Source organism: Lepisosteus oculatus, chromosome 24 (genome assembly GCF_040954835.1).
Source record: "Lepisosteus oculatus isolate fLepOcu1 chromosome 24, fLepOcu1.hap2, whole genome shotgun sequence".
Lineage (NCBI taxonomy): Eukaryota > Metazoa > Chordata > Actinopteri > Semionotiformes > Lepisosteidae > Lepisosteus > Lepisosteus oculatus.
Window position 1 is genome coordinate 1,878,963 of NC_090719.1, and position 27,997 is coordinate 1,906,959.

General features: G+C 53.5%; 1 protein-coding gene across 1 annotated transcript; it reads right to left on the reverse strand.

Annotated features, from left to right (window-relative positions):
- Positions 1–756: 756 nt before the first annotated feature.
- Positions 757–27,997, reverse strand: LOC102691244 (arrestin domain-containing protein 1). Its single transcript, XM_069183274.1, has 8 exons — positions 27,467–27,997; positions 12,358–12,468; positions 7,598–7,648; positions 6,799–6,953; positions 6,151–6,333; positions 5,596–5,772; positions 4,680–5,160; positions 757–3,957 (listed from the first exon to the last, which is right to left on the reverse strand). The coding sequence occupies exons 1-8, from the start codon at positions 27,582–27,584 to the stop codon at positions 3,893–3,895; spliced, it is 1,341 nt and encodes a 446-aa protein (XP_069039375.1). The 5' UTR covers positions 27,585–27,997; the 3' UTR covers positions 757–3,892.

Sequence of the window (27,997 nt, forward strand, 5' to 3'; positions counted from 1 at the left end):
CTCGCTGATCTACCTGCGCGGGGCGCTATATTTCAACCCGCCCTGCGCCCCAGGAGACCTGAAGCCCCCAGAGCGGAATCTCAGCGGCGAGGACCGCTACTCCTGCAGAAAGCCCATCAGCCCTTCCATCGATCTGAAATCGTGAAGTATTGACCGTTTTGCCCCATACCCCTTCCAATGTAATTGGCTTGGGGCATTTTTATTTCTGACCAAGAGCTTCGCTGCTTATTTGTACAGGCCTGAGGGCTCCTTCTGGCTAAAATGAAAACCCTGCCTCTTTCCAAAGAGCTACTGGCGTCCAAACAGGCGCGACATGGCCGAAACGTGGACACCTCTGGGAAGTTTGGTTCGTACTGGTAAAAACACATCTGGAACAATAGCATGGAACACGTCTGCGTTTACCACAGCAATCCAGCAGAGGGCAGACGCGAGCCACTGCACTGTGGCATTTGGCTAATTGCGATTCTCCGCTTGATAACGAATTTACGTCAAGAAATTCTCCTCAACAAATTAATAAAACCTCATTCTCAGTGACTATCCAGGGCCAAATCTATACACATCAGGCCATTAAAATGAGCAATCCGAGTGAAGGGTCGTGCTTAAGAGTACAACAGCAGTTACACCCAGGATATGAACTCTCTCCCTGCTGCAGTCCCGTGACGTGCGGTTTGCAAATATTTTCCCAGCCCTTCACCTGGAGCACGGAACAACATCCCCGTTTCCCCTTTGGATTGGAAAATAAATAGAAACAATAACTTCGTAGGAATCTTTATTAGTACCTAATATGACAATTTAACACTCGAAAAAGTGATTCTCTAAGGTGCTGTTAAGACACAGTGGTTGCACACGGGGGGAAAGGGAATCATCATCACGGGAAGTCGGAGGCACGCTCTGGGACGGGTATAAAAGTACAAAATCGCTGCCCTGCCACGGAGAGAGAGAAACACGCCCTCCGTTCAACCCAGAACAGGACCAATATAAGTTAATAAAGCTATAGAACCTTCTTTTGTGCAAGAAAAAAAAATACAAATAAAAGCAGCTCTAAATTGCTATAAAAAGGCTTTGGGTCAGTGCTCCTTGAGCAGAACACTCCTGCGTCTTCATTCACAGACACACACAGACACACACAGACACACACAGACGTCAGAACGGGGCATCTGCCGTTCGGACGTAGGTCTGGGAAACCCACCCGGCTGGCAGCTCTCCTCATCCGGGAGAAGAGTCCTCTGAAAGAGTGCAGAATTCCCACATTTCCCCAGTCGGACCCCTTTTGTTGGGTTTTTTTTGGACCAGACTGCACCGATCAGGACAACGGGATGAGGCAGAAACTCAAAAACGTCCCGTAATACCGATCCTCATCGAAAAACCAACCACTTCAGACTCCCTTTAGCCCAGTGTGGCCCTAAACATGTCTGCCCCGCTGGAGAAAGTTTCGGGATTCAACATTCTTTACAAACGCACAAGGGGTCAGGGGTCAAACAGCCACCAGCGTTCACAAGGATAAAAGACGGACGATTCCATTAGGTAAAATCCCCTTTTCTCATCACGGCCCAGGTTTGATCTCCTGGACTCACCCAGGGGTACAAGCACACTATCGGGGTGCAGCTGCAGCACATCAGCCCAGAGAGACAGCCAGGCTGGGCTCTGGTTGGACTCTCCCTGCTTTGCGTCCACCTCGCAGACTCACTCGAGGGGTGGGCTAATCCACCCGTCTTCCAGCGGGGCAGCTGGAGCCTATCCCAGCAAGCAAGGGGCTCAGGGCAGGGTACGGCCTGGGTGGGACGCCAGTCCATCACAGGCCCACAACTTGGGCTCATCGTTTAAGTCAAACAACAACGCTACATTCATCCCCAGGTTAGGAAACATTCGCTTACCAACTTGAAGGTAATCATTAGAGGGCTAGCCAGAGGGAATACTGAGCACTGATGAACAAAGAGATCTAAAACTCCCACAGAAGGAGCTATAGTGAATGCACCCACGGAGAATGGGAGTGAACACCAGGGGGCGCTAACATCCCCAGCACCAAGAGGAGGTATGCAAGTCACTTCGGATAAATAAAAGCGAAGTTACACTGAGCCGAAGCAGTAATCTGCTCTTTTATAAAAGTATACTCACTGAATCACCTTATTTCAGAAAGAGAAGTGTGGAAATATACACACCTTCAACTGCTGCTCAGTGACTGAATGGAGCCCACTTCATGGAGCAGTTTAATTGTTTCCTGTGGTGGGGCGTTTTGGCCTGGTTTATAAAAGGTGAAGAACTGACTTGCCACGCTGTCCCAGAGTGGATCATGGGAGTGCACTGGCCACTACATACCGCATGCAAGCATGGCAGCGCTGGAGTCGCATCACGCCACAGGAGTGCACACAAAGTCCTTGGCGCTGGCGACACAAGCAGGAGAGCCCAACACGCAGTGGTCCGTCCCCGAGTCAAGGAGACCGCAGACGCACACGGGACGATCCTCCATCATTTACCTTCGTGTTTCTGGGCCAGAAGCCTGGGAATCAAACGCCGCCTCTCCTAAGACACCTGCTGCGTTAAAACCTCTGGCGAAATGCAGAGGGCCCTGCCAGCCAATGGGATTTCACAGGGCTTGTGCCCCCGCACAAGTGAACGGGACCATGTGGCAGAAAGGAACAGGACAGTAGCATCCCGGCCACCCGTGATCAACACACACGCACAGGCAAACGCTAGACAGGCGCCCGGAGACGCAGCGTGCAGAGGAAACCCGTGAAGGACGCATACAGACGTGCCGGATCGGATCAGTGCTTCAGGCAAGCGCCCCGGCACCTCTGCGTCCGGCCAGGAACAGATGCTACCCCCCCCGCCCCCCCTTCCCGAAAAACAAGGGGTCTGAGCCCCCCCGCCGTAGCATCCCAGAGCCCCTGGGGGTGACGGGGGCTCCTCCCACTCCGAGGACGACGAGGTGGCGGGCTTCGACCAGCGACCAGCGAGGAGAAGAGCCCTTCGCCCGCGGCTGTCCTGCTCCTCCGTCCCGGACGGTGTTTTTCTTTGTTCTTCCCCACTGATCCCGATGACCTTGAGCACGGGGCGGCATGCCCCCTTCCCATCCCGGAAGCAGGTGGCTTGAGGTGGGGGGGGGGCACGCCCCTCGTTCTCTCCCGCCGCGCGCGGTAGGCTTGAGGGCCTTGCCCGGCTGCGGGCGGGATGCCGATGGTGGACTCCGGCGGCTGGCACTCGGGTCCTGCTCCCTGCTCAAATCCACCGTCTGGCCCGCGGAGATCCGCTCGCCAGCCGGCTCCTCCTGCCAGTTTCACAAGTTTCACGACCAGGGCGACTCCGACCGGTTTTTGGATAACAAAAGTCTGAGTCTTTGTTCAGTTTTGTTGTGCCTGGTGCGACACCGGTGTACTGGGATCTTAGCCCCCCCCGACACGGACAGATCAGGTGAAGGCTGGGTGGGGTGGTCTTAAAATTAATGAGGGGGGGGGGGGGGGGGAACGAGGATCAGTAGTAAGTTCGATTTAAGGCATCACAGATGCTGTACATTTTAAAAGCACTAAAAATGAAAATGGCCGGGCCGAAACATCCCAGCTCCAGTTTTCCCCAACGCTTCCCTCGAGCTCGTGCTCCGTCTCGGTCTAGTTTAAGGAACTACTTCGATCGGCACCAGGGTGACCATCGCTCACTTTTTTTTTTTTTTAATTCTCCAGCTCCTCTTATTTCTCTTGGAAAATGAGACGACAGCGGACAGGCAGAAGAGGGGGAAAAAAAAACAAGCTCGATCCCTTTTTCCGAAGTAGTTACAAAAATCTGGACGTGAAACCGGACGCCACTGGGCAGAACAGGCCAGGTTGCAGTGCCCCGTGTGTCCTGCAGGGGGCGGTCACGGTGCCAAGTGCCTTGCAGTGCCGAAAGCACATCCGCTGCTCTATCTCCTGCTGTCCACACGGGTGGGGGCACCACTGCAGCTCTCCTCGTAGCTGGGGGGCGGCTCTGGGGACGCAGAGAAGACAGCAGAGCGTTACAACAGCTACGCAAGACACGCAGGACTCAACGTGACCAACAACGCTCGCACCAGGTGTAGTGGAACTGTCCCAGGTCTATCGGGTCAACCTCAGCAGAGCTGGGCCGGGTCCCGGTGTGAATGGCAGTAGTTAATGTTGCCCCCTTTCTAAAAGCCAGCAGCCATATCACCTCATCCTGCTCAAATGAGACAAAAAAACCAGGGCCTGACTCTCTGTGGTCATCAAAAATCCCAGGGCGTTTCTGAAAAAGAGTAGGGGTGTTACCCCGGTGTCCTGGCCAAATTTCCCCCCCTGGTCTTTAACAGTCTTGGCCTCCTAATAACCCCCATCTCTGAACTGGCTCCATCACTCTGCTCTCCTCCCCACTGAGAGCTGGTGTGAGGGGAGCGGACTGGCGCCTCATCCAGGTGGGGCTGCACACTGGTGGCGGTAGTGGGATTCCCAGTTACCTGTGCAGCACTTTGAGTGGAGCGTCCAGAAAGACCCTATATAAGTGTAAGGATTACAACTACAAATGCACGAAACCTGACTGCCACTTTGAGGACCTCTGAAAGGAGCCCCCCCTCTCTCTCCCTGTGCAGGGGTACCCATGTCTCCCTGTACAGGGGTACCCATGTGCTGGGTGGCTCCAGTCCGTCACCCGGTTTTTCCTTCAGTCGGGGCAGAGGGAGGAGGGGGGGGGGGACTCACCGTGCGGGTACCCCCAGGTGCTGTACTCGGGGGGCAGGATGAGCTGGCTGCTGGTGGGCACGGGGTCGACCCCGCCCTCGGCAAAGAAGGGGATGGTGGCCCCCGTGGACACGCAGAAGAGCGGCCCCGAGGGGCCCGAGGCGTTGCAGCGGCGCTGGTCCTCGGAGAAGCTCAGGCCGGGGGCGTAGCTGAAGGCGCTGGGGGAGAAGGAGGGCTGCCGGCCGCCGGAGGGGTCCTGCTGGGAGTGGCTCTTGGTGGGGATCTCCTCGTTCTCCAGCCCCGCCGCCAGGTCCTCCACCTCCTCGGCCGGGGGGGCGCTGGGCGTCGCCCCGGGGGCGGACCGGGGCGCCGGCGTGGGGGGCACCCGGGGCGCCGGGGTGGGGGGGGCGGGGCGGGCGGGGCTCCTGGGGGAGGTGTTAATGGCGATGTTCCCAATGTAGATGGGCAACGTCACCAGAATGTCCGGCGACTTCAGGGACACCTGGAACACAGAAGCAGGTTCGGAGGCCCAGGTTAGAAGCGGTCTGCGAGTCTCGCTCCGAGGGCGGACGCCACACCTCCGACCGGCATTCTCCCGTTTTACCAGGCCACTTCTCACGGAAACAGGGAGAGGCTGCGACCCTGCAGGGGCTAGGAACTAGGGACGACTCGGGACCTGTAATTCTGTAAGACTGAAGTCCTGGGGCTGCCATGAGGACTACTATCTTAGTGCTCCGTTTACTGAATAAATGGATTCATCTCCAATCCCACCAGAGAGATCACGTGGTGGTCTTGAACCCCAAGATGACATGGTGGTCTACCAGAGGAGCTTGAACCAAGTCTGTCTCGTGCCTCTGGACCTGCAGCATTTACAGTAGGGAAGCGGAACAGCCCTCAGGATTCCCGGTGGGAGTCTGGGAGTCTCGTCCCGGCTCACCTGCAGGAAGTAGTCGATCTGGATCAGGGAGCAGCCGGGCACGGCGGACTGCGGCAGCGGCGGCACGATGATCTGCTCCTTCCACTCGGCGTGCTTCCCCGCCTTCACGCCGGCGCCCTCCACCTCCGCGATGGTGCGCAGGTCGAAGATGGTGCGCTTCGTCTTGTAGGTCACTTTCTGCAGGGGGAGGAGGACTGAGCACAGAGCTGAATCCCCTCCACCGAGAGGACGCCCTACAGTACCCGAGCTCCCCGCCCCTGCTCCAGGCCGCCCCCTCCTCCGAAACCCCAACACACCTCCCGCATTCATAACAGCTGCTGAGGAGAAGCACTGTATATATCCGACCTGTTATACTTTGCTTCGGAGGGTAATATATGAACTCCCACCTTGCAACATGGGCTGCATTAAGATTAAGATTAAGCCTTTCAGGTGTTAAATTTCACTTCTCTTTCTGCGTCACTTAGGATGAGCTCCAGGAGACACTGGGGGCCCTTTATGACCAGGCTGGAGAGCCCTGATATTTCCGAGGGGCCAGGAGGTTTATAAGAGGAGTACCTGGATGAGGCTGGCCAGGACACAGCTGGTATCCTTGCCGGACTTGTTGTGGACCTCGGCGGTCAGTTTGATGACCTGGCCGGGCGCGTAGCCCCGCAGGTCACTCCTGGCCTTCAGCATCACCGTGCCCGTCTTCACCAGGAGGTAGGTGAACTTCTTCGTGGCCACGGCCAAGCTGGGCTTCTGGGGTGACAAGAGGAGGAGGAGGAGGAGGAGGAGAAAGAAAAACTCTGGCTTAGCCGCTCGCTCCTCTCAAGGAAGAGAAGAACAGCAGGGCCGGACGGCGACGGAAGACAGTACGCCACCCCTGAGGGAGACGCACGAGGAGGAAACAAGCCAGCTCAAGAGCCGTTCCAAAAGACATCTGGTCCGACTATCTCACGTGATCATGAGCTAATCGATCTTTTGACCTCATGGAGGTTTTTGCCAGCGTCCTTGGGGATTTTGAACACTTGCATCGTGACCCCAGGTAGTCTTCCCTGTCTGAGACAGAACGGCTCAGTGCTTTCGGAAATCCCAGGAGCGCAGGAGCGCTGGAGCAGACAGGACAGGAAGCGAGCAGAGCTGCGCTCGCGGTTCGAGAGGGCACAGCGAGCAATCTCCCCGGCGCGCCGCAGCGTAACCGCCCGCCACCCCGCCGCCTCTCACCTCGATGTCGGGCACCTCGTTCAGGTTGAGGAGGTTCAGCAGGTAGAAAGGCTTCTCGGCCTTGTAGTCCTTGGCGAAGCGGGGCGTGTCAATGACCGCCCGCACCCGGTACAGGATCTTCCCGAACGGCCCTTCGAACGAGGTGGGCGCCAAGCCTGCGGAGAGGAGGGTGTGGGAGCAAGAACGATAAAGATCGAAGCAAAGACGTGAAATACCCCCCCCCCCCACTGCGCTGGCCCTCCGGCAGCAGCTGCAACAAAGGACTGAGTGATCCACGAGCAAAGAGGAGCTTCCCTAAAAAAAAAGGATCTGTAGGGTTTTAAGATCATTATTAAAGAAATCCGCTCACTGGGCAGCTGGTGGCTCGATGTTAACGTACCCACAGGAAGTGTAACTACTCCACTCATTCCCAAAGGTGTGTGTGTGTGTGTGAGGGGGGTGGGGTCAGGGGTTCCCCTCCAGAGCAGAGGGGAGCAGCTCCTGACAGACGCTGCACACGTCCTTACGTTCAAGAGAGGAGACCTAAAAACAGCCCGTCCCCCACCCCGTGACACAGCGGCTACTGAGAGGGAAAAAACTCAGATATACACCCCTCCCGTCACAGTGCGACAGCTGGCCCAAGCACGTCCGGTCTCCTCCGTCGCATCACGGGCCTCCGGCGTGCCGGCCACTCCTGCCAGCAAGGTAAATCGGGGTAATATGAGGGTCTAGTCTAGTCGCCCGCTGGGAGAAGGACTGGAACGGCACCGTGCTTATAATCTCGCCCCCCCGCAGAACTCAGTCATCGCGGCCGTCTTACCTGGTATGGGGAACTGGAATGGAAAGCTATGTGCTCCAGCTGCCAGAGTCCCTAGAGAACACAAGAGGACAGACAACACTCAACAACTGCTGCTGCAGGCTAGACGTTCTGTGACCCCGCCTCCCCCCCCATTACCTGTAAGGCAATAGTGGAGTGTCCAGAAAAGAGCCTTAGAAAGCAAGAAATTATTACTTATTTAATTATTAGCAACTAAGGTTGCTGCTGGAAGAGGTGTTAGTGGGGCCAGCAGGGGGCGCTCACCCTGCAGTCTATGTGGGTCCTAATGCCCCAGTATAGTGATGGGAACACTGTACTGTAAACAGGTGCCGTCCTTCGGATGAGACGTAAAACCGAGGTCCGGCCTCTCTGTGGTCATTAAAAATCCCAGGGCGTTTCTCGAAAAGAGTAGGGGTGTAACCCCGGTGTCCTGGCCAAATTTCCCATTGGCCCTTACCAATCATGGCCTCCTAATAACCCCCATCTCTGAACTGGCTCCATCACTCTGCTCTCCTCCCCACTGAGAGCTGGTGTGTGGGGAGCGTACTGGCGCACTATGGCTGCCGTTGCATCATCCAGGTGGGGCTGCACACTGGTGGTGGTGGAGGGGATCCCCATTACCTGTAAAGCGCTTTGAGTGGAGTGTCCCGAAAAGTGCTATATAAGTGTAAGCAATTATTATTATTATTATTATTTATTGAATTAAACTGCTGTGACTGGGACACTGGGAAGATCACAGTTTGTGCGACAAAGGTGTGCTAGGTCTCCACTGACAGTTTCGACACCCCCTGCTCCAAAACAAGACGCTCAGGTTTCTACAGGGCTGGCCACACGGTGTCACCAGGGCACCCTTGCAGGGGGCAGAGGGCCACGCCATTTAAAGGCAGAACTCGCTCTGACGACAGCATGACTGAGACCAAAAATATCTCTTTCTCAGTTCACAGGCTACAAAGGACAATCTCATCCCCTCCCCAGCTAATGTTGCGACAGAAGGTGTCACCTTCTTTTGTTTGGATCTGAGAAGGAAGGGCCAAGGAAGGTATTTTTAGAAGGGTTCCAACAGAAATCAGATTTTACTGCGAGGTTAATGAATAACTGACGAGTTCCCTGTTAATTAACAGCCAACAGGTGTGCCTGTGATTTGCACACACAGCAACTCCCTGGCAACTGCTGAGATCACTTTGGCACTTCCAAGGTAAAGCACTGCCAAGCTGTGAAAAACCTCAATAAAATCGCCAGTTTTACAGCTTTACCAGATGTTGACGCAGAATACAGACCGAGGCTATGCCAATCGCACAGAAACCCTATCTTGCTGAATTTCACACACGTGGAAAAACATCGCAGAACAACGCCAGGCCAGGCACAAAACTCTGCAGAACCTGGGACCAGTGAGGGCAGAGAGAATACTGCTCCTCTGTCTGCCCTGAAATTCCCTGACTCATTCATGGCCTTTTGGCAGCCATAACCAGATCATTGTCTCCTCCGTTAAACCACTTCCTGATCTGTGTGTGTGGCTTGACGGCAGCTCAATATTGTCTCCTTTCTCTGGGAAGGCTCTGCAGCTGGAGACAGTGTCTGCTGCCTGGTACATCAGCTCGCAGCTGACAAACTCAATATGCTGGCTTCTCTGGATGCACACTTCCTTCTCCTGCTTATCCAAAACCCCCAGGAATAACAGACGGCCCAAGGAGTTGGAAGACTCCATCGGCGTGTCTCTTTCTCTCCGATCCTCCGATCGCCAATCTCTGCTCATCAAAGCGCAGCAGCCTGCCTGCTCTTTGTGAAAGCACTGCCTCATGGCTGAGAAAGCTACACCCTCAGTGTGACAGCAGACAAACATCGCTCCTATACCTGCATGCTGTATAACTATTTGGCATAGCCCTGTTTATGGGGAAAAACAAACCGCATCACCACAGGAATTTTCTTGGGGCACTGCGGACAACCATCAGCACACAGAATGCAGGATCCTAACGTCATAACAACAGGATCATCACCTTGCAACCTAAGTCTTCCCAGCCTGCCAACACCGAGGGGCGCCTCCCACTCTCTCCACTCCCCTGGGTAATGGAACTGGAGCCCAACACAGCAAAGGGAGGCTCATCCGACGGCCTGCTTTCTCTTTACCCACGGACACAGTGCCAGTCACGAGGTGGGGACTGCTTCCTGCGAGCTCAACACCCATTCTGCGCCGGATCGTCCTGCTCTCTTATTCCAGCTAACTGACTGTCCACCGGTCTCCCCACCCGATAATCCCAAAGCACAGCTTGAAGAGCCCATGTACACTGGGAAAGCACGCTGAAAAGAGATTCCACATTTTCCAACATGCTGTTCTTAGGAGTGAATGTGGTAAACATCAGTTAAGCAGACGGTCTCTCCTCCCTTCGGATCTGTGTGGCCCAACCCGTGCCAGTGGGAGCCTCGGTAACACGCTGTGGTCTGGGGGGGACTCCAGTGCAGATAACTCTAAGACAAGGGCGAACAGCATCCCGTTTGCTTCAGCGGGCTTCAGGTTCTGCCAAGACCACTGCAGCTCCCACCTTCACGGAAGAACAGAGTCACCCTGAGCAGGCCTTCGTCTCGCAAGGCCGATCCAGAGCTCGCCGAAACTTATCTCACCGCAGAGGAAACACTAACCACATTCACCGGCTTGTAAACAAGCCCGCCCCTCAACACCCCACCCCCCCCCCACCTGCCTGTGCAGCGATTTCAGAAAAAGAGAGGTTCTGTTCAAGGGCAGACTTGAAGGGCCCAGGCTGGGGCAGCAGGAGAGTAATTAGGAGACTCCCTCCACCGCGGGCGCGGTGTGTGTGTGTGTGCGCGCAGATATCAGCTGCCTGCTGCAGCTCAAGGGCTCCCTTTGTCAGCACTCGCTGGTGGGGCCGACAGGAACACCAGGCTCCAACCGGGTCCGTTCGCTCTTCCACCCCAAGCACAGCTGAATAGCTCCCACTGCTCAAAGCAATTAGCAAGGCCCTTACTGAATGGACACAAGTAGAACCCAAAACTAAAAAGGACCAACTATGTAGCTGGAACCCACTATTGAGAGAAAACGCTGAAGAAACATGCAGGTCTGAACAATTCGGGGGTTTTTTGTGGTTCCAAGCCAGAATGCACAGGTTTCGTTTCTCTCAGCAAGCGCACGTATTCAGGCAGAGCTAACGGAGTGAGGGCTACAGGAGAAAAGAAAGGGGTTTTCTGCAAGCTAACGACCAATTAAAACCTGCATGACGACACGGGACCCCAGTTGCTAGCGATTTCTTCTGTTGCCGCTGTTCAGATTAAAGTCAGCCTTGTAGAGCTACCCATTTGTAGCTCTTGCGCATGACAGATCCACAACGCCGAGAGGTGGGGGCTGTCAGGTTCTCTTGATAGAGCCATCTCAACTGATTGCTCATTATCTGGGAAAAATAAAAGTGTCTGACACTGCAAATATCGGAGGCCTATTCATTGCAGTCTGTTTAGTGCTTTGCATTAAGCATATGAACAGTATTAATGCTCCCAGGCATAAAATATTCATAACTGGGATCAACCTGAAGGGAACTGCCAGTACTTTGAATACTAAAGCTTCCCTCTGGATGTGTACCTGAGCCACGTGCTGCTTTATTTCAGAGAGCCGACCAGTTCTCCTTCTGCTCTGATCCTTGGCTCAAACAAAGTGATTGTAAGGGCATTGTTCGGCGAGCAGATCGTTGGGGGTTTAGGAAAGCGATCACAAGCCAAGCTTTGTTACCATAACACGTCCTTTGCACACATTCTTGGTTTCGAGAACGTCACGTTCCCCCTCCCTCTTTCGGAAGAGCCAGAAAGACCTGTTTCAATGTCTCCTTCTGCAGCCATGAAATATTCCGAGCCTCTGTGAGCCACAGGACAGCCTACTGCCCCGTCTCTCCCTGGTCGTCTAGCACAGGCTAGAGAGAGGCAGCTCGCAGTCCAGCGGGCCCGCACACGAGACCACAGAGATCCGTCAGACACGGGGCAGAGGAAACACGAGGTGAACGCAAAAAACGTGCTGCTGATGTTCAGGGACACGAGAAAGGTTCCAAGCCAGAGGCCTTTCCTCTCATCAGCCTGGCTGGATGTCTTCAGAACGAACAAGACGAACTGGAAGACACACGTGAAACCGTGTGGACGTCCGTTTAAAACTAAGCACAGCAGGCACGTCTTTACACAAAGGGTTGTGGGAGCGTGGAACAAGCTGCGCAGCCATGTCGCTGAAGCCGATTCCCTGGTTTCTTTCAAGAAAGGGCTGCATGAGATCCTGGGCTCAATTAACAACTAACTACACACAGGCTAAATGGGCAGAACGCTCTGAAAAGAAAAGGATTCAGAGAGGCAAGACAGCAAAAGGTGCAAGCTTCCCTTCAAATTAAAGAGCTTTTAATAATAATAATAATTGCTTACACTTATATAGCGCTTTTCTGGACACTCCACTCAAAGCGCGTTACAGGTAATGGGGATCTCCTCTACCACCACCAATGTGCAGCATCCATTAATCCATTAAGAAATGTTCTCTTACAACGGCCAGCTGCAAAGCACCCGGGGCCTAATCGATCCGCTTTTTCCCCCCACGGACACAAAACCACTTCAGCGCGAAGACTGTGGGGTTATGCTGTTGATGCCCAGTCTGTTCCCCTGGCCACCTCAGGACTGGAAACTGGCCATCAGAGAGAGGCCCCGGCCAGCCGGCTCTCACCTGCTCACTACTCAAGCCCCAGCCCAGCCCCCCCGGCCCAGCCAGCCCACGAGGAGAGCCCCCGGCTGACCTTTGTTGGCCACAGACAGCGTGCTGTTGAAGTACTGCTCCTCCACGGCCCAGGAGGAGTCGTTCATCTTGGTGGACACGCCGCACGACCCCATGCAGTTCACCTTGATCGCTGCAAGAAAGAGGAAAAAAAAAAAGACCCAACAAATTGATCAGTCGTGTTCGTGCTCCGGTCACCTGTCCACCAGCTTCTATAGATAACTTACAACCGTCAAGAGGCAGCACTGATCCAGCCACTGTCAGCAGCAATGACCAAGACCAATTCCACCAACGAATGATTCAAATCGAGTTATTAAAAGTCCAGGGTGGTCCAAATACTCTCGGACGCAGCGTCCCTTCCAGGACCAGGAGCGAATATCAGGGCCCTCTGAAAGCCAACAGGCGCTTCCTAGACCCTGACCAGACAGCTCAGGCTGGAGCGAGAGAAATAAAAAACGCGATGAGTGAGACAGGTTCTCTGCTCAGCCAGAGCGCTCACATCCTCAGGAAAGAGGAAGGCGCTGGAGATCTGGCGGCCTCTTACAAACCGCCAGGGCCTGCTCACCGAGTGTGTGCGCGCGTCATTTCTGTGAATGGCTGATAAGGCACACTGGCACAGACCTCTTCACGGAAAGAGGCAGTTCCCCTAGACTATTCCATGACGAGGCACAGCTACACCTCGGGTATCGGGCAGTTTTCAAACAGGCTGCCCCGGCCCATGGACATACTGGTAGGTTAATCGTGTCTGTGTGCGTGTGTGTGTGTCCTGCAATGGACTGGCGTCCCACCCAGGGTTTACCCTGCCTTGCGCCCATGCCTGGCCGGGATTAGCTCCGGCTCTCCCGCGACTCTGGAATTGGGGGGAAAAAGCGGTAGGGAAATGGCTGGGTGAACCAAGACTCCTTTCAGCCTGCCCTCCGGCAAGCCACACAATCCGAAACGGCTTCCCTTTCCCCCATTCCCAGGGCCGATCCTGCTCCACCACTGTGTGTGTGTCTGTGGAGGAGGGGGCAGTCACAATCACACCAGCTTTATTCCAGTTAAAAGCAATCCCCTGTCACCAGAGAGCGTTTAGTGTGGTTTCTCCCACCTGGGAAGGCTGGTGCTGTCTGTACAGGGGCTCAGGGTAAGCTCAGGCCCACGTGTTTGTTGAGCACGCTGTTCCTTCAGGTGCAAACAGCGGGGCCTAGACTCATAAATCATTTAGCACCGCCCCGCCGATCGATAAGCGCAGTGAAGGTGCGAGCAGTCCCATGAATTTTTCAGGATAGTAATTCCAGATTGCCTGCAGGCAGAAGGGATATTGAGGAGTCTGTTCTTCCGTCTTCAGACAGGTGCAGTTATCTTTGTGTGCCACATATAAACACGGTCCAGACCTCGTCCGCCCTCTTTCATGCTTGTTTCACTTACACAGGGTCATGGAGAGTGTTGGAGGACTGGTGGACATCTTACCAACTGAAGACTAGGTGTGGTTTTATTGATCAGTACTGGTAATAATTCTAGATTTCCATTGTCACAAATCCACTTATTCCTGGTGAGGGTCATGGCAACAGGGGGCCAATCCAGGGAGAACTGTGTACAGGACTCCAGTCTCCCACAGGGCACTCACACCCAGGGGCAGTTCAGAGACACACATTATCACTGGCATAGGGAAACATGCAAACTCCCAGGACCAGAGACCTGTGAGACACAATCCTATTGATGACCTAAAACACCACTGGGCTTTCCAAGAGCCCTCATCTACCTTAATGAGAAATTAAATCCCCTGCTCGTGTCGAGTAAATGCATCTCTGTGTACAAGCGTTGCGAGACTGAGAGTCACTTTTCGTTTCAGGCAGTCATTAATTATTCATCGATACCATCTCGGCTTACTCAGGCTGGGTGCACTGTACTAAAGGCCCGTGCAACGTAAAACACTGCTACATTTCAAACCCCAGACACAGCACAGCAACACAGGAGACGAGAGCAGTAACAGAGCCAATTTCCCAGCTGCACTGTGGTTTCTGAGCTATGTACTTCTGGTCTGCACCTTTAAGTGCAATCGCCCTGCGACGCAGGTTGATCTCGATGCGCCTGAACTCAGTGGCATCTCGAATGGCCATACCTACTGCATTTGTTCAAAATCACGTGGAAGAAAAACTTGAATTGGACCCCAGCTGTGCAAATAAAAAAATAAATTGTGCCACGAAACTGATCATTTTGAAAATAAGGAGAAAATATGTCATAAGCAGTGGAGCTGGCTGGAGAAATGCTGACATTTTTACTCAATCCAAAAGCATTTTAAGGTCACAGGTCCTGTATAGAACAGCACCTCCCCACCTCCTACTCTCATCCAGCCAGATCGAGGATCACTGACGATCACCGGGCAGAGTTTTTAAAGCAAAGTGCAGGAGGCTTTAAGCAAACCTGCTTCCAGGACTGCAGAGCAGGAAACTCTGGATTGTTCACACTGCATTCCAGAGGATCAGGACCTTTTGGAGATGAGAGACTTCAGTGGGACTCGCTCCAGGCTGCGTGGGTGGGGACAGGTGACTGGGTGGGCACGTGCAGGAGTCCGAAGGCAGGACGCCCCCTTGTGTGACCAACTTGATTACAACCCTCCCAAACTCTCTTCTCCCCGAGTTCAAACGGGCCACAGCGCCATTTCAATCTCTCGCCGCACCGAGGTCTCCCAGCTGGGGCACAACCGCCAGGTCAGCACCATCTTGAAACAAGGACGGCGAGAGCTGGTGAGCACTTGAGTCGGGTGTTCAAAAACCCCTGAAAGCATCTGGAGGCCGTTCACGAGAATGGCTGCGTCGAGCCTCGATGGGGAGATTAAGAACAAAGACACAGAGCTGGCTGCATTTGGGAACAATGTCTTTATACAAGGGTTCAGTGGGCAGCTAGCACAAAGAGCCCTGGCCATGTTGAGGAAGGTGACCACCTGGGAGCCTTCAAGGAGCAGCAGGATAAGGTAAAGCATGGTACCAGGTAGCTCAGATAAGCTGCCATCTGCCCAATGAGAAACAAAGGCCTCCTCTCGTTTGTCATTGTAATCACATGCAAGGAGAATCCTATTGCCAAGCAAAACTACAAGTGGACGCAGCTCCTTGTGCTCCATCTACAGTTTGGAAAGTCCGGAACTTGAACGGAAGGTGTCCTGCCTGCCAGTATGCTGGAAAACGCAGGGATCACACATGCGCCTGCGGGAAGCAATGGGCAGCAGATGGCTTAATGGACTGGCAGCGAACCACAGGGCGGCTCACCGAGAAGACAAAGAGAAAAGAGGCATCGGATTCCTGCAGACACATGGCTTCCAGCCCCCACAGCTGGGAGAGCTCCTTATTGACAGGCCCATCTGCTTGGCCTCACGATCACACTGCGGAAACAGGAGGCCGGAGACCGCGGTTGCTGCCGATACAACAGTAGCGGGCGCGCGCGCACGCACACACACACACCCTGGAACTGGAGCCAGCAGGGGAGGGGAGGGGAGTGCTGGCTGAGACAGACATTGTTCCTGTTCCCTTGCTAGCGGCGGCAGAGGAGAGCACAGACACGGCCTCAGCTCGAATCACGCGGACGCCCGACCAGGCCACAGCAAAACGTCCAAGTTTCAGAGCTGGTCCTGGTCTGGACCCAGCGGGGGTGAAAGGAGCGAAAGAAAACGCAAAAGGAGCTCAAATACCACGAGCGTCATCACTTGCGATGGCCACCTATCCACGGTTATCGAGAACATCTTCTCATGAAGCAAGTGCACTGACACAGCTGAAATCATCACGCTGACTAAGACTCGCCATCCACCCTGTTGGGGGAGCGGGGAGTTCCGTTGTGAAACGTGCCTGCCCACCACTGGAAGCACCACAAGCTGCACCTCCGATTCATGCTTTGCACCAGGTTGCAGATACTCTTGACGATTCTCTCATAGAGCCCGAACAAGCACTGGTCTCTGAACCCACTTCATCCCCGGCTTAGGCTTCAAGTGTCCGATGGGGCTCAAGCTTTGCCAAAAGGGCATCGTCGACACGACTGCCAACCTCACGCAGCACGAAGACTGAAGCCCTGTCCTGCTGGACCGTTGTCTCGTCAGGATGAGCCCGCAGGAAGAATTCATCAGAGCAGCACCCTGCTGTCAGGCTGCTACCAGTCATGACAGCAGGACGTCCGAGCACCCAGAATATCACACTAGGACCTCCACAAAAGAGCAATTTTGTATACATAACCCGTCTACACATTTTGCTCCTTGAAAATGCAAAATGTTTTTTTTTTTAAACAAAAAGACCAGAGTGCGCTGCTCGGTCAAGAGCACCTCTTGAGAACGCCTTTCCAGATCGGCCACAGCTCACGTTCCGTATGGGATCGTCATGACTAAATCCTGACACCCACAGCCACATTCAGAGCATTTTTCTCCCACTGTCTGGTGTGCCAGACCGCATGACGATAAGACAGGTTTCGAGAAGACATTCTACAATCACAGCTTTCCAGAAGAACTGTTTGGTTTCTGTTAATAACAGGACAGACACTGCAAAGTGACCATTTTTGTCGATACAGTGTTTTTGCCTGCTTCCTTACAACATGCAGACAGGCAAATTTAAAATAAGCAAGTCCTCATGCCTAAAGATGTGAAGATCAGATTTCTCCAAGGAGTAGCATTAACAGGCAAAGGGGTTTTTAAAGCAATGACATTTTCTCACCTGCGCACAGACAGGTGTTCCATTCACATGCATGAGATTGTACGAAGGCCAAAGGCAACATGATCACAGGGAGAGGTTATTGTGCAACCTCCCAACTGTCTGCCTGTGTGTTTGTAAAACCAATGCAAATCGTCCTAAATTAGGAGATCTCCTTGGCAACACCGAGAGTTGGCCAATCAGAAGGCGAGGCTGATCTCTCCGTGACAGTCTGACCCCTGTGACATCAGCGTTGGGAATCCGACCAACCGAGAGCGTGCCAAGAGACTGACCATCTGGGCGAGGCACAAAAACTTTTTTTATTTGTTTAAATTCCGTTTCCTAGTTTACTGCTGGGACTTTGAATCTCCACCTACAAAAGGGTTGTGTGGGCTTAAGGGGCCACTCAAGAGGAACAAGAAAGAAAGGCATTGCATTCTTCAGCACAAGAAATGGGCAGCACGTCACCCAAACAATAGCTGGATTGTATCACACCAGGGGCTGTGGTTTCATTCCAGCTCGGTCAGCAGTGTTAACACCAGGACATCAAACATGTCTCTTGCACTTGTGAGGCAGAGAAAAGGGGAATTAAAATGTTTCACAAGCAGGCATCTCAGACTATTATCTCCTCCATCACCTCTCTAGCTCCAAATTACTTGACCCTTTATTTAGCCAGATAAGTTCATTAAAAACAACAACGATGACCTGGAGACCCATTTACACAGCAGGGCAAGTTAGCGGGTCAATCAGAATGGAGCTCCTCGCCTGAGAGTACTGTACAACACAGGGGTCGAACTCCTGGCTCTGTCCTTCTGTACACAGAGACAGCAAGTGAATCCAACGCCCCTTCTAATCTTACAGCAGAAAGGAAAAGGCCAGGTCACTGAGCTTGAGTCATGTTAACTACCCTTTCAGTTTACGACTGTTTAATGACAATAACTACCTTCTGCATGCATACAGCGAGACTGACGAGCCCAGAAAGAGAAATCAGGAATTTGCCTACAACCCTTTCAGCGAAAGATAAATCCATTGTGTTCCACAGACTCAACAGAGCAGATAAGGTAACGAGCTTTTTTTCCCCAGTTGTACAGGTTTAGCAAAGCATACAAATGTTTTCCTTCTCGGTCCGCTGGACCTGAAAGAGCTCAGAACAGTTACAAATGAGAGGAAACCATCAGCAAGTGCAGCTCGTTCCGTTGCTGTAAGCTAATGGACGTCATCCAGTCGTTTCTTAAAAGAAGCCAGTCACCAACTTCGACAAAGCCACTGGGCAGTGTGGTTCAGACACACCCACGACTGGCTGTAAAGATCCGTTTTCTTGGTTCAGACGAAAGTCTGTTGCATTATGAGTCATGGAACCTTTACATGGAAGGATTTTACCAACAGGCAGACCTTCACTGCTTATTGTGCTACACAGCTTCAGAACCGACAGCGCTCTGCCCCGTTCACTTCAACATCCTCAAAACAGAATCAAACATCTGTGCCCGAGAAGCTTACGGAAGGGAACAGGGCCGGGCAATGCTGCAGACGGCACAAATCCGACTGCATAGATTAAACTCTCCCAGGCGTCCTGAAATGACAACAAAACACATCCACGTGCCTTTCAACAGCCCTGCAGTCTTCCTGTCTTGGGGCTACAGAGAAATATTCCAGGATTAAAAAGCAGCAGGTCGGGCTGGTTACAACGAGCCCAGGTGCTGATTAGAACATTCCTCCCTGATGGAGCGGTTTCTCTCAGAACAAACTCTGGCAAACAGGAGCACTACAGAACGACACTCCAAGGACTGAAGCCAAAACAACAGCCCAGGGTTTGAAAACACCTTTCCAAAGGCTGGAAGAAATCTGAAAGGCTACGTGGAGTGGACACTGCTCTTGTACCGCTACAATGTGTAATTGCAAAATGCACTGGCAGTTGATGATCAGCCAACTTAAAAAATAAACACTTTTTCAAACGCCAGTTTGAGGTAACCAAGAGAGGACAGTGACAAGTCATGGACTCTGCTCCAGCAGCTACACTTTCAGACTGAATTTACTGTAAATTAGTTGCTCTGTGCACAAAAGGAGTGAAAAACACCAAGTGAATCACCATAACTAACTAATGACTAATGACTGCTCATAGATACTGATAAGAGAGAGTGGAGTCCGTTTCAACCAATCAGAAGCCTGTCAAAGAACAGCCACGCTCTCTTTCAGCCAATCAGCCACCACAGAAGCAGCACACATGGGATACATCCCTAAAAACGGCTCTTCAGCAGGTCCTTCCACCAGCACTGCCACACACGGAAACGCCTTCAGCGAGATAAGCAGACCTCTTCCCTGGACGTCTCTACGGATTAAAAATAAACTCGTCAGCCTGCAGCTCGATCTGGTATTAATGGGACCCGGGGCTAGATTGCTTTCTTCCTGCGCTGACCTCATCTCCTGCAATTCTGCCCCCCTGTCCGGGACACGTTCCCACAGAGCAGACAAACCTTCTGCAGGAGAGGGTCCCAGGAGCTGCAGGCAGGTCCTGATCCCATCTGAGGTACCAGCGATGGAGACTGATGGAAATCAGACCCCGAGAGAGGATGACACCACACAGGTTAAGCCCCGGAGAAGACTGGTGACAGAAGGGATACAGAGGGTGCCGATCGCAGATCATGGCGGAGAACCGGTCTCTGACCCTGGAGAGACCCACTGTTGGACCTCCGGTATCCCCAGACCTCAGACAAACAGCTGGCTCCCCCAAGGACCAGCGCTTCATGGTCAGTTCTGAAGCTCAGGAGCAGAATTCTAGTTCATTTAAGAACACAAGCAAGGCAGCAAAAGAGAAGGGGGCCCGCCCTTCTGTACTTTGTGAAATATCCCAATCTTACGGCTCCACTCCTACAGAAGCAACACGGACCAAAGAGGAAGCCTGGAAAGTTCGGCCAGGTTCCTCATCAGCTTGGCTGCTTAAAAGGCCAATCTGAAGGGCGTCCTGAGCTGGTCCCTTTAAGACTGGGAATCACGTGCGATTGTGGCTGCTCGCGACCAGAAGGCATTACTGGTCTGGCGGAACTCCAGGGCACTTCACAGCGCTGGGAAGCTCTGGAACTGTTCTTGCGGTGCCTGGGAAACATTCCTGGGAGGCACCTCCACCAGCGGGCGATACACGATTTAAATACACTGTAGCACACGGCTGTGTCAGAGGGGAAATATTGCACATGAGCCAGCAAGCACAACACTACTCAGTCATATGGGCGCTGCAGTCAGTGGACCAGGGAGATCAGGGGCATTTTAGATGGGTAGTTTCAAAAAAGCTTCTCATCCTGTACACACAATTTTCGTGGCCAACCACAGCCGCAGTCTGAAGTGTCACGGATTAGGAAATCCTGATTCGGAAGTCACCTCCCGGCCTCTTTGCCTTCCATTTCTCCAGCTGGAGCTCCAGTCGTGACTCATGCCAGACCAGCCCCCCTGCTGCTGCAGTATTCCCAAGACTCCCCCCCCACCCCTGACTCCAACTCCGGTTTCCATGGGGAGGACGACGGACAGGAAGGGAAACGAGGCCTGTAATCGAGTGAGCTTCCAGCGGCCCATCTGTCACCACCGGCCACGGCGGTCTCCCAGGAAAGCAGGACTCTGCTTAAAAAACAATTTCCCTTTCCGCCCCAGTCCATACCTGCCCACGACCTCCTAGAGATATGAGTGAGCGCGGAGAGGGACCTCTTTGATTCTCCAACAACAACAAAGCCTGCGACAGATAACGGGGGAAAACACACTAGTGTCTTTTTTTTTTTTAAAAAAGAACTGATATCACAAAAAATATTTACAAAATCTATCTGGGGTACAGACAGTACTGCTCCTGGGAGTCTTTGACCACCTGAAGGAGCTCATGGCCTTGAGGGCCTTGTCTCCTTCCTCACACTGAAGCCTGTTGTGGTTCAGATCCCTTCCGCACCCGGACTACACACAGGTCACTGCGCAGCAGCAGCGGCGAGGAAGAGGAGGCAAGCACAGCCCGGCGCGAGGAGAGCGGCCTTCGGCAACACCAGAACCCGGCACTGGAACTCCCACCGGGAGGGAGAAAGGGATCGGATTCTTCAGCCGAGTGTAATCCGCACACAGAGATTCAGGGCACGAGAAAGGTGACCGACTACAGGAGGCCATTCGAGGCTCGTTTGGCGATTAGCAGCTCATTGATCCCAGCCATTTTTTTTTTAAAGAGGCCAGGGAACCGGCTTCAATAATCATCGGCTGGGTAGTTCCACACTCCCACAACTCTTGACGTAAAGAACTGCCTCCTGCTCTCGGTTACACTCACTGAAATCCGCGTGGACAAGTTCACATTGTCCCATATGACGCATCGTGTTTTTATGTTCCAGTAAGCCTGCAGTGGCCGTTCCAGCAGGACCAGCTCTTCGAGTGAATGTGAGCCGCCACAGGATTGTCAGCATTAAACTCTCCACGAGCTCTGAATGACTTCATTGAATTGAGCGTTTCCTTGTTGCAAATGAACAGGCTGTCCGGATCTTTATTCACTGACCGTCATTAATTAGCGTCATCGTTAAGCGACTCCCACGCAATGGCCGGGAAATGGCTTATTAAACCACATGTGATCGCAGTGTTAATGAGGTGAAGAGCCCAGCTGCTGTCCCCGTGGGGACCAGGGCACCAGGCCAAACCTGAAATGAGACCAGAGTGCTGACCAGCAGGCCGACAAGCTGCCCTTCTGGCCAGTGAACCCCGCCGCTAAAGCATGACGGCCCGGGGCCCCCCCTCTGGAAAGGACACACAGAAGACCGCCGGCCTGCATACAGTACAGACCTGGGACAGCGCCCCTCACTTGCTCCACAGGCAGAAGTGGCAGCTCCCAGCTGAACTGGGACACGAGCCAAACCCCATTTACTGCATCCCTCTGACAGGCCGTGGGTTTCGTGAATGACGTCATCCGGCACCTTTTCACAATACCTTAACAACGTCACCCACCACCCCTGTCATGAAAAACCTGCCGTGGGCTAGCTGGGACTGAAGGCTTTAGCTGCACAGATCAACGCCCGAGCCGCTGCCCAGCTCGGTGGGCTGGCTTCCGTCTGAAGTCCGGGAAAGATCATGAGGAGTCTGCCGGGATCAGATTTCACCCGCCTTTCACAGACCGGGCGCTGCTGGAGCAGACAGGCATGAAGCCAACCATTAAAAGCTACGGACAGCAGCCACAGCCCTGCCTTCCTTCTAAGAGTTACACCACTCGAGCACCGGTTCTTTCAGTAACCTGTCCCCACATTCCGGGCTGGAGAGAGGACAGGCTGGGAAGAAGCTGGCAGCACCCGAAGGCAAATCGAACCCTGCTCCGCAACAGCACCGCCATTCCTCCCTGCTCCAACAGCTGCTGCGGCCTGCGGACTATAATTAGACCGTGGGCCGGCCAAGTGCTGACATTTCTGACACGAGCAACCACAGACAGGAGCCTCCCCAGGAAGATCCCCGAAAAAACTGCACCACCACAACGGGGTACCCCACAAATCCGCCGCGTAAAAAAACGCCTCCGGTTCATCGCCCCATCGTTTTCCAACCGGCCGTAAAAAGAAAGCAGCATTTCCACAATCTCTAGGGTGGTAAACAGAGTTGATTATGAGAATGGGGAAGCAAAACAGTTTTAAATGATCAAGTTTTAAAACGTTTATTTTTGCAGATTGCAAGCCCAGCCGGGACACAGGACATTAACAACCTGCTCCCACCCCCACCTCGCACCCTGACCTCTGACCTCTGACCTGAGCAACCGCCCACAGCAGCATATACACTCCCTGCGTCCCACCTGCCTGTGAAAAACGGAGCGATCCGGCCACTCGGAGTTCACATGTACCTGCTACCAGTCTACACAGACTTTGTGGGTAGGTGTGTGCGCGGGGCCCGTTCCACAAGATCACAGGAAAATTGGAAGAGCTTTCATTTTATGATGCGTTTCACTCTCCTCACATTAAGTACATCTTACACACCATCAAGGTTCCCCAATAGCTGTGAGTGATCCGAAACTCCTTGATCCACCTTATCTTGGGGGAAATAATCCAGACTGTGCACCAAGGCAGGTGGAAACAAGACCCAGCATAATGCCTGAAATTCCTCACTAGTATGGGAAAGGGGAATTCTGTGTGAAGGGCTTTGTGTGATCCACAGTGTTATACCACTGAACTATAACTTTCTGCACACCAGCTTCATATGCAGGATCTCTGGGTCTGTATATTGACTCGTTTCAGGGGCAATACTCCAGTGTCCTGCCTAAAGTCGCCCCTGTGCGTAAACAACCTGGCTCCCCCACAGGTCCCCCTCTGTCCACCTGCTGCTGCAGATTCTCTCCCCTGCAATGCAGGGGGGCTGCTGCTTGTCCCCTGTACCTCAGGGTGTCCCCTTCTAATGCAAGTGTGGAGGACTTTGTCTAACAAAAGCGGCGTGCAAGTTAAAGCAATTATCCTCATGCCTCTCACTGACAAATATGCCAGTCTCAGAGAGTCGAGAGCTCTGCTGGGGAACCTGAAACAACAACCTCCGCTCCAATTCCAGGTGTCTTTCCACTCCCTCCTCCCCCCCCATCCCCCACACAGGCAGGGGAAAAGAGAAGAGCTCTTTGTGATCAAGTGAGCTTCCAGCGCCAGTGCGCGAGATCTCAGCGGCACAGCGCAAATTTCATCAAAGGACTCTTTAAGGGCGTCACAGCCTCAGCTGCCCCCGGAGGACAAGGTGCTCCTTGGTCAAGTTCAGGCCAGCCCTGCTCTGTTGAAGCTCAGTTTGCGATCGGGGCTTGTGCAGGACAAACGTGCTGTTCTCGCAAAACACGCAGACACGAACCATCTCACGTGCAAGACGTCAAAGACCGGACCCCGCCCCTGAGCCGGCGCCAGACCAGGAATATTGTGTAGCAGCTGACTGAAACAGCCTAAATCCAAACTCCTGCAAGTCCTGGTACGTCTGCAGATTCATTCTAGGTCGGCTGACAATTACTCAGTTTCCTTATAGACATAACAGCCTATTCTTTACTGGTCTGTAAGGCGTTTGAGACCCAGGGGAAACCTGTGAAACCAGAGGTTACTCTTGGCCCTGCACACGTTTCCTCGTCTTACACTGAAGAAAACACACAGCAGACAGAGCACAGGTCCGTAACAACAGCTCCAAAGACCCAGACTCGTCACACGCCCACTGATGGAGCAGGACTGTCAAAGAGACAGTCTGAGCAAGCAGTTCTTTACAGGACACTGGGGAACATTAGCTACTCGGTCACACTGGCCACTGGTGGAGATCCCTGGAGCCTCATTAGCACCTGTGCTTATGTGTGGGTCAGGAATGACATTAGTTATTCTGTGGTCACTAGTAGACTAACCTCATGCCGGTAGCTGTTCTTATCTAGAAACAGTGGGAATGTTGGAATTATGCTTGATCTGCGGAGTCACTGCACAATCAGGCCAAATCCTTAACAGTTCCTGGGGCTCTCTCCCACACGTGGGAACAGGATCCTAACACTGGGAATCGGGCTGAAACGTTCCAAAATCAACCCAGCACACCACATGACTACACAGCCCTTATCAGGCCACGTATTGTACAAGCACTGCCTTCATGAGTTAAAGACACTCTCGAAGACACAGCGCTTGGGAGCCAGGAGCTGACGTGGCGAAGGAGCCTCAAAGACCTGTGGGCCTGCTCAGGTAAAGCAGGGGGGAACAATGTGGAAGACCTGCCAAGAGATGTCTCCGTTTAGGCCTCAGGAGGCTTCACAACCAAACAGTCCTGACCGCAAAGCTCCTCCGTACAGCCTGCGTCTCAACACTCACGCAGCCTCTGCACAGTCATGAATCTGCCGGTACGTACCGGGACATTCAAAAAATACAACTTTAAAAAAAAAACACAGCCAAGCAAATTCAGCAGACACGTCTCTGCCAGGCCGACTCCAGCTGGCACGAACAGGAACGGAAAAGGAAGTGAAACAGCAACCAAAGGCCTCCCCGAGATTCTCGGATCTATTTTTCATGCCAACCTTTCCGTTCCGGGGCAGGAACGCTCAGGCGACGCCCCCGGCCGCGGGCAGGGCCAGGGCAGACGCCGCAGGGGACAAGACGGGCTGCCAGGCAGCAGGTCAGGTCGTACTATTTGGTCCTGCGGAGATTTAGAAACTCGGGCATCTGAGGCTTTTGGCAGCTTCCCTGAGGCTCAGGAAAATGCCAGGACATCGTACTGCCTTTTCACGCCACTAATCCACATAATTCTGGTTTCATAACACCCCCCACCACCACCTCCCACCAAAAAAGGTTTAAAAGAAGGTTCTTCTAAGAGCCTGTTCAGTCCAGGAGCAGCACCAATGCTGACGCTGAGCTCTGGTCATGATAAACGTCCCAGATCCACAGAGCATCTGGCCTTGAGCTGCTGGACATGAAATTACAGCCCCGGCGATGTGGTTCGCAGATGGCCACACAGGGCCAGGTCCTGCCCAGCTCGAACCGACACTAAAACAGCGCCGGGAACCTAAAACAGCTCCAAACTCACTCATAGACAACACGCACAGCACTGAACTTCAAGCAGGACTTTTGCAGATATTAATCCAGCTCATCTCAGCAGAATCACCTCATGACAGAACGCCCCCTCCCCCCGCCCCCATGAATAATCAGGGGTGCCCCAGTAAAGTTAGGAGTCACGCAGCCCACCATGTTGGCAGGACTCTCTCTGCACCCCAATGAAAAGCTCTTGTCTGAGGCTGAAAAGTCTGAGCCCTACAGTCCAGACCTCTCCAGTTCTCAGCTGGACTACGTCTGAGCTCAAAGAGTACAGGAGCACACCTGACCAGGCTTCACTGGGCCTGGGTGGACTTAAATCTGGGAGAGCATCTCCCTTGTAGCAGCAACCACTAGGCCCAGAGCTGGGTCCTGCCCATAATCGAAGCGGTCTCTGTTGGTGAGGCTCATGCTCTTGCTGAGATGTGGACTCAGGCTGGGCAGGTGTCAGATGATAGTGGGCACCATCTTCATACCCAGAGCTACAGCGAGAAAGTCAAGGTCATCGACCAAATACAGGGGTACAAAATATGGAAAAATGGAAATTCAAAACCTTTTTTTTTAGGAAAGAAAATCTACCTGCAGAAAAGTACTGTTAAGCCTGTGAATAAAATGCAATATCTATGCAGACGCTTTTAAGCAAAAATTCGTTCATAGGCATATCTGGACATAAGCAGAGGAGCTCTGTTGAGATCTGGCCTTAAAAAAAAAAAATAGAATGGAAACTTCATATCCTCTGCTCTGCCTAGAGTCTGGGCGCTGAGTCATGGTTTTGTCAGAAGCCTGCAACACAATGGGGACAAAACCATGTATCACCTGCATGGCATCCTGAGCCCTGAGGCCCAGTCTATCTCACCTTACAGGTTCCACAACCCCTCCATCCCCATCCCAGCAAAACAATCTGGCAGTGTGCCCCACGTGGAAAATTTGCACTCATCTCTCCTGTTGCCCAACCCACCTGGAGAAGGGCAGGCGTGGTCCACAGCTCTCTTTAAAACACACGTCCATGAGCTCATAACGAGGGAGTGTTGTGTTATTGTGGGAGAAATGTGCCAAAGGAGGGGTAAACGCCAACTGAATGGCGTCGATCGACATGATGCACTTTCAACTAGTAAGAAAATAGAAGCGATACACACAGGACGTGTTGCGAAATCCCCTTTCATCAACATAGGTGTTTTTCCAGAGAGCATGACGCGGCACAGTGACGTCACTAGCCAGCAGGAAAGAGTTGGCCAATTCCACAGACAGCGAAACGAACGAGGAAGAATTCACGGTGCTCGTATACTTCTGACGACAAGAGCCAGGCGTTCCTTTTCTAGGTACGCTGTCCTGTGGACAGGTACAAAGACGCACACCTGTTGGAGGTGACAGAGAGCGCTGCCCTGCGCGTCCAGGCGCTTCGAGATACGCGCTACAATGAACTCGATTATAGTCCTTCTAGCATTAGACAGCGTCATAAGTAGAGGGGCAGTAGCGTCAGAACAAGCTCTCAACCCGGCTTGGGAAGTCGGAAGAGCCGAGCGAAGTGAATATTTTCCTGCCCCCCAGGAACAGCCACGCAACTCGCCCAGAGCAGGAGGGAACTCCGTCCGGCTACCTGCGAGTCTCCGGGGGCTCCGGCGGTTGTCGCTTTAGAAACAGGCGGTTCCAAAAGTTGATTACTGCTCTCCTAATCACGCCTGTCCTTGCTGGTTTCGCGGTAATGAAAGACATAAGCTACCCAAATCCTCCCCCCCACACACACACAGACACACAACTCTCTCCTCGGACCTGTCAGCTGTGTGGATAAATAGTTACGAGCGACTTTCCCCCCACGATGTCCTGTACAGCACCTCCGCCAACAAAGAGGTTACTTCGTTTCCAAAGCGGCGCCGCTCAGACACGGCGTGCCAAGACACACAGCGCTGAGGGGGGGGGGAGGACAGAAGGCAGGGTCCGACCCCGGCCCCTCGTCTACAGTTTGGCGAGGACGGGGGCGGCTGCTCACCTTTGTAAGCCAGCGGGCCGCTCACGGCGATTTTCACGGTGCCCGTGAGCGACTCGCCGGGGCTGTAGACCACTTTGCCGTCGGCGAAGGCGATGTCGAACTCCTGCAGCTTGCCCATGTCGGCGGCGGAGCCCGTCTCTCCCTCCTTCTGCCTCAGTCGTCCGCGGGCAGCTTGGCCGTGCTCCTCAGAGGCGCCGCACACGGCTGCGCTGTCCCACCTGCTGCTGCTGCTGCCGCTACTACTGCCCCTCTCCTCTCTCTCTCTCTCCCTCACTCCCCCTCCCTCTGCGGGGCGGCGCCGACGTCACAGTGGGCCCGGCTATTCCCTCGCCCCTGTGGCTCCGGATCCCGGCCGCCGGACCGGCGGACCGCAACACCTTCCCGGCTCGCACCGCCCTCGCCGTCACGTGTGGCCTGCAGTCCGCACGTCATGAGGGCGCTGCTTTTCGGCCCTGGAAGTGTCAGTTATCCGCTCCCCGGGCTGGGAGACTCTTGTCTTCGAGATTATTTTCTTCCAGCGTGTCCTGTCCT